This window comes from Lipotes vexillifer, unplaced genomic scaffold, assembly GCF_000442215.2.
Source record: "Lipotes vexillifer unplaced genomic scaffold, Lipotes_vexillifer_v1.1 scaffold611, whole genome shotgun sequence".
NCBI classification, from domain to species: domain Eukaryota; kingdom Metazoa; phylum Chordata; class Mammalia; order Artiodactyla; family Lipotidae; genus Lipotes; species Lipotes vexillifer.
The window spans coordinates 1,513,300-1,524,228 of NW_006785619.1; the positions used below are offsets into that span (position 1 = coordinate 1,513,300).

Consider the following 10,929-nt stretch of genomic DNA (forward strand, 5'->3'; position numbering starts at 1 on the left):
CCTCTCTGCAGAAATAAACTTGCTTTATAACCAATATAATCTCTGTGCCTTTGAATCCAACAGAACACCTGGGTCCCCCCAATTCCCTTTGGTCTTGGACGGTGGAGTTTAAAATTGTGCATGGGATCAGAAGGGACCCAAGGCCGGCAGTGGAGGAAGGGAGGAAATACACTTTGCAGTGACTGGTTCAGCCCTGAGAGAGGGGTGTGAAATTCACAGGGGTATGGGTAGGGAAGGTTTAAAGCGACACCCAAGGAAGGGAGGGAAACGATCCCTTGTAGTGATTCAACCCTGAGAAAACAGATGGGGAGTGGGGTTGGTGGTCCCCCTCTGATGGATGAAAGATCATCTGGTCAGAAGTCACCAGGTCATAACAATGATTGAGTCAGAAGAGTCCAAGGAGTGCCGACTTGGTGGAGTGTTGGAAGAGTGGCTGTTGTTATTTGGTATACATGTAGTAGAGTGTGCGCAGCTGGTCCCAGAAGAAGAGGGAGAGGATGGTGTGGGGGCCGAGGCGGAAGTAGGAGGCACCTATACCCTTGTACATGCCCCAAATGCCCTCTATCCGAGCTGTCTGCAGCAGAGCATCCAGCAAGCCCCGGTACATGAGGCCCTGAAAGGTTGAAGAGGAAGAGCAGAGTTTGTCAGAGCCCACCAGGGGCCTCACCTCAGCAGGCTGCATTTTAGGCTTCCTACCTGCACCCACAATCTGCTTCCCTCACCCCCTGGCTTTCCCTGCCATCCCGCACCCCAGAGCACTCCCTTACCTTGCCCTGAGCATCTGTGGGCTGGTTGTAGAGCCTTGTGCTGACCACGTCAAAGGGTGTCATGGCCAGGACCACCGCAATGCCACTCACCATGGCGGCCACCAGAGCCACCTTCCAGCTCTGGGGTGGAAATATCTAAGGGGGGGAGGGAGGAAGAGCTCTGTCAGTCGGCCAATCAATCAACCCCTCGGAAAGACCAGGCCCTGCGCTGCGGGTACAGTGGAGAGCTGGCAACTCAGGGAGCTTCCACTCCACCGGTGATAACACTGTGAAGGAGGAAGAGTGGAAGGCCCTGAGGACTCAGGTACACCTGGGAGGAAGTGACAAGAGAACTGTGGGAAGCTTGTAAAGAGACAGTGATCCCCGCAAGCCCTCCTGCCTCTCCCTCACACTGAATGCTGGCACTGTCCCTCTTGAAGCTGAGCCCACTTCAGCTTGCCCTTCCCCTGCCCACATTCCCAGGGTGGCCCCACCCCTTTCCCACGCAGTACCTCCCGCTGGGTCACGAGGTCCTTGGTGGACGAGAAGGTGCACAGCTGGGTGGAGGAACCGATGATAACTCGGGGCAGGCCGCCCAGGGCCCCACGCCACAACCCCACCAGACCATATTTCTGGCCAATCTTGATTAGCGCCTGAAACATGCCCTGGTTGGGGGAGGGGGAGGGCAGAGAAAAAAACATGGGTGTGGGGTTCAGTCACCCAGGCATCAGGGGCTGCCACCCCCTAACAGTGCCAAGGATGGGTCCATAAAAGGCACCCGATGTCTAGACAACCAGTGCCATGTGGGCTTAGAGCATGAATGTGGCCCTCACTTGTCTGCCAACCCACCTTCCCTCCCTCGCCACCCCAGAACAGGGCAGGGTATATGCAAGTGAGGACATTAGCAGGTCAGGAGAATGGGCAAGAGAAATAGGTGCAGAAGCTAGAGGAACAGGGAACATGGGGATAAGAGGGTCTGGGTGGACTCCAGGGGCAGAGTAGGGCCAAACTGATGGGCTGGACAGAGCCGTGGCTGGGTTGCGGCTGTTCGGTGCAGGCAGAAACCTGCGGAGAATGGAAGAGAATGGGCAGGGACGCCAGCGGGTTGGAAAACCCTCACCTGATGGTTATACTGGTGCCCCACAGCAATTTCTGTGGCTGCCTGTGCCTGTAGGTGTGTCTTCACCTGGAGATGAGAGAGTATCACAGCCTGTGGCCCAGCGGCCAGCCCCCCACCTCAGACAGCCAAATGCCTGACCCCTTCACACTTCCTCTGCGGTGTTCGGCAATGAATATCCTTCTAATCTGATAATTATTGTTGTTCCCCCCTAATAAATTGGTCCTGAGACTGTGTCCCTTGGCTCCAGTCCCGGGGGGTGGCTCTCCTAGCACTTCCCTTGGGGGAAGGTGCGGGGATAGAGAGGTTGGAGAATGGCAACAATTCCTAAGACTGTTCATGTTAGGCAAGACCTGGTGTCCAGCCTCTCATGCCAGCTCCTACTCCCAGACAGGATCTTCAGCCACCATCACGACCAGGCTCCCCATCAGACTCTGGGGCAGGTTGTGAGGGGTCATCGGCAAAACTTGCTCTCTGGCCCCCAAGCCCTGCGGGGGGAATGTGTCCAGCTGACTTTAGAGAAGTCACTGTCCCTGAATCTCATACCCTGGGAGACAAGACTGCCTCTCCTACAGAACTCATTGCCTCCCAACGTCTTTCCAGAAAGAGCGCTAAGCAGGGCCAAGTCCTAGCAACAAGCAGCTGCGGTGACCTTGAGCTAGTCACTTCCCCTTTCTGGGCCTCAGGTTCCTGACCCTTCACCGATACCAGATTAACTCAAAGGGGCAGACTGTGGGATAGTAATTCTGTAACGCCCAGGACTTCCCCTGATCCCCACACTCGTTGATGTATGTTAATCAAATTCCTCACCCTCCCCTACACAAATCCACTTCCAACCTCAGTAACAGGTTGTGAAGGCCCAGTCACCCACCCTACACCAAAGGTCCTCCCTGAAGGCCCCAAGCAAGACCCTTCTTCTCACCATGTAGATGGGGCTCCCCAAGTAGGCTCCCATGACCCCAGCCAGGGCCCCAGCTGCTGCGCTGCGGACAGGGCTCAGGGTGCCTTCAGCCGTGTGCAGGCAGCCCCCAGCTTCAGCCAGCCCATAGGTGCCCAGCCGGATGCCGTTCATCAGGAACTGGTATAAGAGGGCAGGGGCCAGGCCCTTCTGCAGGGCTGCCAGGCCGTCCACCTTGCCGATGGTGATGAAGGCATGGAAGACGTTTCGGTAGTGTCGTCGGTAGGTCCCGGGGACCTGCAGTTCTCCCTGCAGCTGCATCCTGGTCTTCACCACCTCCAGGGGATTGGTGAACAAACAGGCTCCGCAGGCTGCCAGGCCGCTCATCAAGAAGTCCATAGTGGGACAGCAGTAGCAGGAACTGGCCCAGGGGTAAGAAAGTTAAAATAAGCTTCAGAAACGGAGTCAGAAAATCAGGGGAAAGCCTCAGTTCCAGCAGTCCAGGCTGTAGGAGGTAGAAATGCAGAGGTCTGGAGTCAAGAGTGTCAGGGTCAAATGTCAAGAAGTCAAGGGTTAGCTGGAATTTGGGAGTCAGGAGACGGCAAAGAGAGAAGAACTATAAGTTTAGGAGAGTCTGGCGAGAGGGTTATGACAGGGACTTGTTAATCAAGGGATTTGAGGTCAAGGAGGGGCAGAAGCCAGGAGGGGGTCAGGTGGGATGCTGAGGATGGCCGGCTATGGGGGCCGGGAGTAGGTGAGGCAAACGCGGAGCTGGGAGACCGGAGCCAGGGAGGAAGGAAAAAGAAAATCTGCAGGTTAAAGAGGGAAAGGATCCAGGAGAAGATCTAGTGGCGTCCCCGGACAGAACGAGGTCTGGATCGGGGAAGGAAGTCGAGGCTCCGGCCAGGGATGAGCGCCCTCAGGCAGCTGCCGGAGCCCGCAGCAGCTTCACCCCGGGGAGCCTGCGGAGGCCGGGCCGCCACACTCCAATCACTGGAGAGCGACGCCCAATGGGGAGCCATAGCCGAGAGCCTCAGCCAATCAGCGCCGAGCCGGCTCTGCGGCCAATGGGAGGTGCTCTCGGCGACCCGGCCTCCGGAATCCGCAGAGAGGCGATTGGAATTAACTCTCCCCACCCCGGTACCAGTGCCCGGGCTGCGGACTCGGAGTGCTGGGAGGTGTCGCCGGGGAGCAGAGGTTTTATCACTGGCGGGGAGGAGAGGTTGGACCCTGGGTTACTGGACGGGCGCAGAGGCCGAGTACGGAGGCAGCAGTCCCTCATCTGCATGTTTTGGGCTGCTCCTCTTGCGGGCGGAGGGCTCCCCTCCTTCGCCTTGTATCCCGGGTCATCGCCGGGTGCGGTTGCCAAACTGTAGGTCCACTCCCTCTCGGTTCAGGCGCCAGGAGAGCCCGGAAACTGCGGTTCCTCCCGCGAGGCAGGTGGGACACACCTACTGGACGGGACAGATCTCCTTAGGCTTGGTAAAATATTTGTAGGTTCCAGCGCGGGGCGTGGTGGCTGTGGGCGCGGAGGAAGGGGTCCCGAAGGATGGCTAGGGAACATAGTCACATCCCTACGTTCTTTTGATCCTCACGGCACCCAGGGAGAAGGCCAGACAGGCTAAGTAAGGCGGGATTTTGATCCCTGGGCTTAGGTTACACAGGGCCAGCAAGTGGTGGGAGAGGTCCTGAGACTCCGGTCTCCTTCCTGTCCTAGTTCGTGAGCGACTAGGGAAGCTAGCTGGGAAGGGGTTGAGGGGGGAAGACTTGAAGAAAGGTGGCAGGAGGATAGGGGATGTCTTCTGGGGTGGGAGGAGGAGGCAAGGGGGCACAGCTGTGTGTGAGGCAGCCACCAAACTTAGACTTAGAGGCCTTTGGGGTTCCAGTTTGGGTCTTCCTGCTTACCAGCTGGGTAGCCTTGGGCAAGCTACTTAACATCTCAGAGCCTCCTTTGTAAAATGGGAATGATAATTATTTATTGCGCAAACCTGAGTGAAAGTGTTGTATTTTCTCGTGTGTATCCTGTTCCCGCTGCCGGTGAAAGTCCTTGCACCCTTATTTTGGTGACCTCCAAATCACTCGTCTTGAGCTTCATCTACTGATCCTTGAAGCTTTTTAGCCACTTCCATCCTGCTTTGCTCCTCAGGCATTTACCCTTGTTTCTCATTTGATTAGCAGTTGTTTACTCTGAGTCCTCCAGTACGCTGGGAGTTCTTGGATGCCCCCCCCCCGGGGGCTGGGGGGCTGAGTCTGGGTCTTATCTCCCCAGTGTACTGCTAAATCATTGAGCCTCTGGGCTAGGCACGAGGGGTGGAGCAGATAACGGGGCCTCTCAGGAGAGGCTCTGAAAGGGTCCCCTGAAAATTTCCAAGGAATGCTCCCCAAATGCCTCCACTTGCTGACTGGGATTGACACTCAGAAAACTGAATTCATCTCTTGGTGAGTGTCGAGCCAAAAGACACAACCAAGCCAAAGAGTGGGAGAAGGAAGGATTTATAAGTAAGTAAGGAGAACACAGGGGATCTTTCCCAAAGCAGTGTCTCCCGAACAGCAAAATTGGAGATGAACAGCAAAATTGGAGACATTTTAAGCTAAGGATACATGCATATTAGTGAATGGGTTTGGGTGGCGTATGCTTGTTCGTGAAGGGGCTTGAGCAGAAGAGGAATCAGCATAGAATAGGGGCGAAGGTTGCTGGAGTCCAAGCTTTAGTTGATTGAAATCTCAAGCATCTGAAGAAGGTTAACATCATTAGGTTCCCACCAGTCTGCCGTTTTAGCCCCTAGTTACTTACCATCCTCCACCTGCATGGGGGACCTTGGTTCGGTAGAACAACTAAAAAGATCAGATTGTTATGCATATCCCTTGAGGAGGACCTAGGACTCTGTTTTATCACTGAATTGTTGCTTCTTGAATGCTTTGCCTTTGTTCCTGCATTCTTTTGTTCCCCTAAGATCATTAATTACTGAGACCTGCTCTAGGGCAAGCATTGTGGCCAGGCTGAGATCACAAAATGGCTTAGACCTAAAATGGCTTCTCTTATGTCAAGAAAGCCATGCAGGGTTCTCTTTCTCTAGGACCCCCTACCCTATCTGCTTATAGGATGCGAGTTCATCATTGTTTTAATCTTTGAGTTTATACTAGTGATTCTCCAAGTGCAGTCCCTGGAGCAACAGCGGCAGTACCTGGGGACTTACTAGAAATGCAGATTCTCTAGGCCCATCCTAGACCTCCTGCACTGAAGGCGGGGGCCTGACAGGGGTTTAACAAACCGTCTAGGTTATTCTGATATGTGCTAAAGTTTTAGAACCACTGCTGAAGTCTTTCATTTTTAATATCCAGATGCCCTACAGATAGACAACTTTTTTTTTTTTTTTTTTTTGCGGTACGCGGGCCTCTCACCCTTGCGGCCTCTCCCGTTGCGGAGCACAGGCTCCGGACGCTCAGGCTCAGCGGCCATGGCTCACGGGCCCAGCCGCTCCGCGGCACGTGGGATCCTCCTGGACCGGGGCAGGAACCCGTGTCCCCTGCATCGGCAGGCGAACTCCCAACCACTGCGCCACCAGGGAAGCCCCAGATAGACAACTTTTAAAGTGTTATTTTTTAAAAAATAAGCTTAATTTTTATTTCTTAAAAATTTTATTTATTTATTTTGGGCTGTGTTGGATCTTCGTTGCTGTGCGCGGGCTTTCTCTAGTTGCGGCGAGTGGGGGCTACTCTGTTGTTTCGGTGGCTTCTCTTGTTGTGGAGCACGGGCAATAGGCGCGCGGGATCCAGTAGCTGTGGCATGTGGGCTCCGTAGTTATGGCTCTTGGGCTCTAGAGCACAGGCTCAGTAGTTGTGGCTCACGGGCCTAGTTGCTCTGTGGCATGTGGGATCTTCCCGGGCCAGGGGTTGAACCCATGTGCCCTGCATTGGCAGGCGGATTCTTAACCACTGCGCCACCAGGGAAGCCCTTTTCCCTGTTTTTTTTTTAACTGGGTTGTTTGTTGTTGAGTTTGAGTTATTTTGGATAAGAGTACTTTATCAGATAAGTGTTTTGCAAATATTTACTCCCAGTCTCTGACTTGTCTTTTCATTCTCTTAATAGTGTCTTTTACAGAGCAGAAGTTTTTAATTATAATAAAGTCTAACATCAATTTTTTTCTTTCATGGATCATGTTTTTGATGTTGTATCTAAAAACTTATTGCCAAGCCCAAAGTCACCTAGATTATCTCCTATACTTTCTTTTAGAAATTTCATAGTTTTATATTTTACATTTAGGTCCATGATCTTTTTTGAGTGTGAATGATGTAAGATCTCTGTCTCTTTTTTCTTTTGTTTGCGGTACGCGGGTCTCTCAGTGTTGTGGCCTCTCCCGCTGCAGAGCACAGGGAGCCTGGATGCACAGGCTCAGCGGCCATGGCTCACAGGCCCAGCCTCTCCACGGCATGTGGGATCTTCCCGGACCAGGGGCACGAACCTGTGTCCCCTGCATCGACAGGCGGACTCTCAACCACTGTGCCACCAGGGAAGCCCGGTCTGTGTCTTTTTTACATATGGATATCAGTTGTTCCAAGAAGTTTTGTTGAAAATTCTATCCTTTCTCCATCGAATTGCTTTTGCTCCTTTGTTAAAAATCAGTTGACTCGGGGAATAGAGCCAGTATTTTATCATAACTGTAAATGGAATATAATCTATAAAAATTTTGAATCACTATGTTGTACACCCCAAACTAATATAATATGGTAAATCAACTATACCTCAATTTTTTAAATATATCAGTTGACTATATTTGTGTTGGCCCATTTCCATTGATCTATGTGTCTGTTTTTTCACCAATACCATGCTGTGTTGATTATCATAGGCTGTTATCATTTTTTTCCCCCCTGGGTATGAATGTCCTGAGACACGTGTGAGAGGAGTGGAGGGGAAGCACAAAGATGGCCCCAGGTCTGAGAGAAGGGGTGAAACCACAGAGAGGGGGAGAGTGAACGATGCAGAGGCCTGGAAGGCACGGAGCTGTGCCTCTTCTGCACCTCTACCTGGGGCGGCCTAGACACCCACAGCTTCACATTGGCTGCCAGGCCCCACACCTGATGTGCTCACCCTCCACCTGGTGGCAGTTGGACAGAATCCTCTATCCTCGCACAGATTAGAACCTGCATGGATTCCCAGAGCAGGCCAGCGTTTCCTCACTGCCCCCTTCCTGATGTATCCCACACCACAGGCAGGCTACCTACCCTTAATAGATTTCTAGACAGAAAAGAGGGCCTAGGTGTTTTGTACTCCATGAAGGATTCTGTTGGAGTTCAATGTCCTGACCCTATCAGAGGCCAGTGGGACTCAGCACTTCTTTCATCATGAGCTCCTCTCCCATTGGAAGGGATTTTTTTGCATGAATTAAGCTTTGTCCCTGCTTGGATCACACGCTCACCCCTGAACCAATCTCAGTAGCTAGGGAAGAGGAAATGTGCTGACTGGCTGCTTCTGGGCCACACATTCCCCCCAGAATGGGCCATGTGGACCTAGAATGGTGGAAGGGCGGGTTCCCAAAAGAAAACTGGGTGCTGGTACCCCAGAAGAGGGGGAATGGGTGGGGAACTGGTTAAAACTCCTGCCATCCACTCCTTCACCTGCTCAGAAACCTCAGTGCCTCTTCTGCCCTGTCCGGTTGCCCGTGGGGTTCCTCCAGCCTCATACCCCTCTTTTCATATCAGCTAAGCTTCTCTCTCACAGTTCTCCAGAAGGGCCTACTCTCCTCTGATTCACTTCTATGGTCCCCCCAGCTGCTCACCCATGCCTTGCCTCTTGGCCTGGCCAAGCTTTACCTGATTTTCCTAACAACCAGGTGAGTGACGTAAGGAGGCCTGAAGGAGGGCCGAAGCCACCTGATGTAGAGGTAAAGGGGTGAGATAGAAAAACCTAAGGACTCCTCCAACCTTCCAACAAAGAATCTTTGCTTCTGGGGCTACTTTGTTAATCATTTTAATTTTAAAAATGTTTATTTATTTTTTGGCTGCACCTCACAGCTTGCAGGATCTCAGTTCCCCAACCAGGGATTGAACCCAGGCCACGGCAGTGCAAGCCCGGAATCCTAACCACTAGGCCACCAGGGAACTCCCCTTAATCATTTTTAAATTGAAAGTATTTTGTTTTGTTTTTCACAAAGATGTTTACTGCAGTATTGATTGTAATGCCAAAAACTGGAAGCTGCCCAAATGCCCTGCACTCGAGAATGAATTATAGCGTTTAAGATTCTTTCAACAGTAAGTGACAGAAGCTCAGCTCAAACTAGCTTAAGCACAAAAGGGAATTCAGTGGTCCCGGAAACTGAGCAGTCCAAGGAGTTTAAATGATGTCAGGCCCCCTCCATCTCTTGGTTCTGCTTCCCTCCGGTGTGGGGCTCATTTTCTCTCACTATTGACTAGTTTCCTCCAATGTGGGGAAAGGGAGGCCAAGACGCAGATTGCTCCAGACTTATATTATTCCTGCTTTATGACCTTGGAAGAAAGAGAAACATGCCCTTTCCCAGAGACCCAGGGCAGGACATCCTGGCATGGCATGGGTGATTTGCTCATTCCTAGGCCAGTCTCTGTGGCCAGGGGAATGGGATCCTGTGGTTGGCTGAATCTGGTTCCGGTGGCCAGGAGGAGGTTGCTGTGACTGACTTTCACACCGGAACCACATGGAGTGGGGTGGTGGATGAAGAGTTTCCCAGAAGACTTTTACTGCTGTTACCAGGGTGACAAAATCTAGTTGATGCGATATTACATCCCAGGAAAAATTATAATTACAAAGTCCATGTATGTGGTAACATATGGCAAATAGTTATGAAGCAGAAAACAGAATTGAAACTATGATGGCACGTTTGGAAGGTAGAAAAAGAAAACTTTTGCTTTGTTGGGGTGGTGGAAGAATGTATCATTATATTAAAAATCTTCTGGGACTTCCCTGGTGGTGCAGTGGTTAAGAATCCACCTGCCAATGCAGGGGACACGGGTGGTTCGAGCTCTGGTCTGGGAAGATCCCACATGCCACGGAGCAACTAAGCCCGTGCACCACAACTACTGAGCCCGAGTGCCGCAACTACTGAAGCCTGCGCATCTCGAGCCCGTGCTCTGCAACAAGAGAAGCCACCACAATGAGAAGCCCGCACACCTCAATGAAGAGTAGCGCCCGCTCACTACAACTAGAGAAAGCCTGTGCGCAGCAACGAAGACCCAACGCAGCCATAAATAAATAAGTAAATAAATTTATAAAAATAAATAAAATAAAAATCTTCAGTACCTTTGCAAAAATATTTGTACAATAAGTAAAAGGTGTTTGTGCAAAAATAATCTGGCACATATCACATGATACGATTTTCAGAGCTAAGTTTCTTTTCGGAATGAGATGGGGCATAAATAGGCAGTGATTTGTATAGATCTGAAATGTCATGCTTTTCATCTTTGTGGTTGCTTTGAGCAGGGGGCCAAATGGAACCTCTTTGTCAGGAGTGTTAGAACATTCTCAGTGTAGCTCCAGTGAGCTTTAGTTCCCCGAAACATGCTATCCTGCCTTTGGGAGTAGAGGAAGCCTCTCCCCACCAGGCAGGCAGGTGAAAAGCCTTCAGGTGGGTCTCTGATAAGGACAGAGAGAGGACAAGGAAGTAAGCTCAGACGAGCCAGGAAGGACAGGTAAAGGTGCATGGGCGGCCCAGCCCACCTAATTCCTCTTTTTGTGTCCATACCCCCATGCAGAGCTGGGGTGGTTCATGTAGTACCAAGTGCCAACATGTCTGCAGCTGACAACCAGCACTTTGGGGTTAGTTATCTTTTTATTTTTCTTTTTGGCCGTGCTGTGTAGCTTGCTGGATCTTCCTTCCCCCACCAGGGATGGAACCCGCGCCCTAGGCAGTGAAAGTGTGGAGTCCTAACCACTGAACCGCCAGGGAAGTCCCAGTTATCTTTTTAAGTGTTATTTTTGTAAGTAGTAAAACTAATAAAGACATTCCTATTTTAGTAAAAACAAAAAAAAGGATTTGTTTGGCTACACATGTGTATCTAGCTTTCTTGATAGGGTCTCTGAGGCACTCTTGTAGAGATTTCGTCTCCCTGGAATCTAGGGGAGAGAGAGAGTGAGAGAGAGAGAGAGAAAGAGAGAGAGAGAGAGAGGGAGAGAGAGGGAGAGAGAGAGAGAGGGAGAG

The 10,929-nt window shown here is 51.5% G+C and overlaps 1 protein-coding gene across 2 annotated transcripts in view; it reads right to left on the reverse strand.

Moving 5' to 3' along the window:
• Positions 1-4: 4 nt before the first annotated feature.
• SLC25A35 (solute carrier family 25 member 35) overlaps positions 5-10,929 on the reverse strand; it is a 12,860-nt gene continuing 1,935 nt past the window's right edge. The window contains exons 2-6 of one of the 2 annotated variants that reach the window (XM_007457821.1): positions 2,786-3,182; positions 1,867-1,932; positions 1,259-1,411; positions 768-902; positions 5-613 (exon numbers count right to left, since the gene is read on the reverse strand). In XM_007457821.1, coding sequence (XP_007457883.1) covers positions 440-613; positions 768-902; positions 1,259-1,411; positions 1,867-1,932; positions 2,786-3,160 — 903 coding nt within the window. In that variant the 5' untranslated portion in view covers positions 3,161-3,182 and the 3' untranslated portion in view covers positions 5-439. Of the gene's footprint in view, positions 614-767; positions 903-1,258; positions 1,412-1,866; positions 1,933-2,785; positions 3,259-10,929 lie in introns of those variants that run through there. The other variant, XM_007457822.1, reaches the window with a different exon arrangement.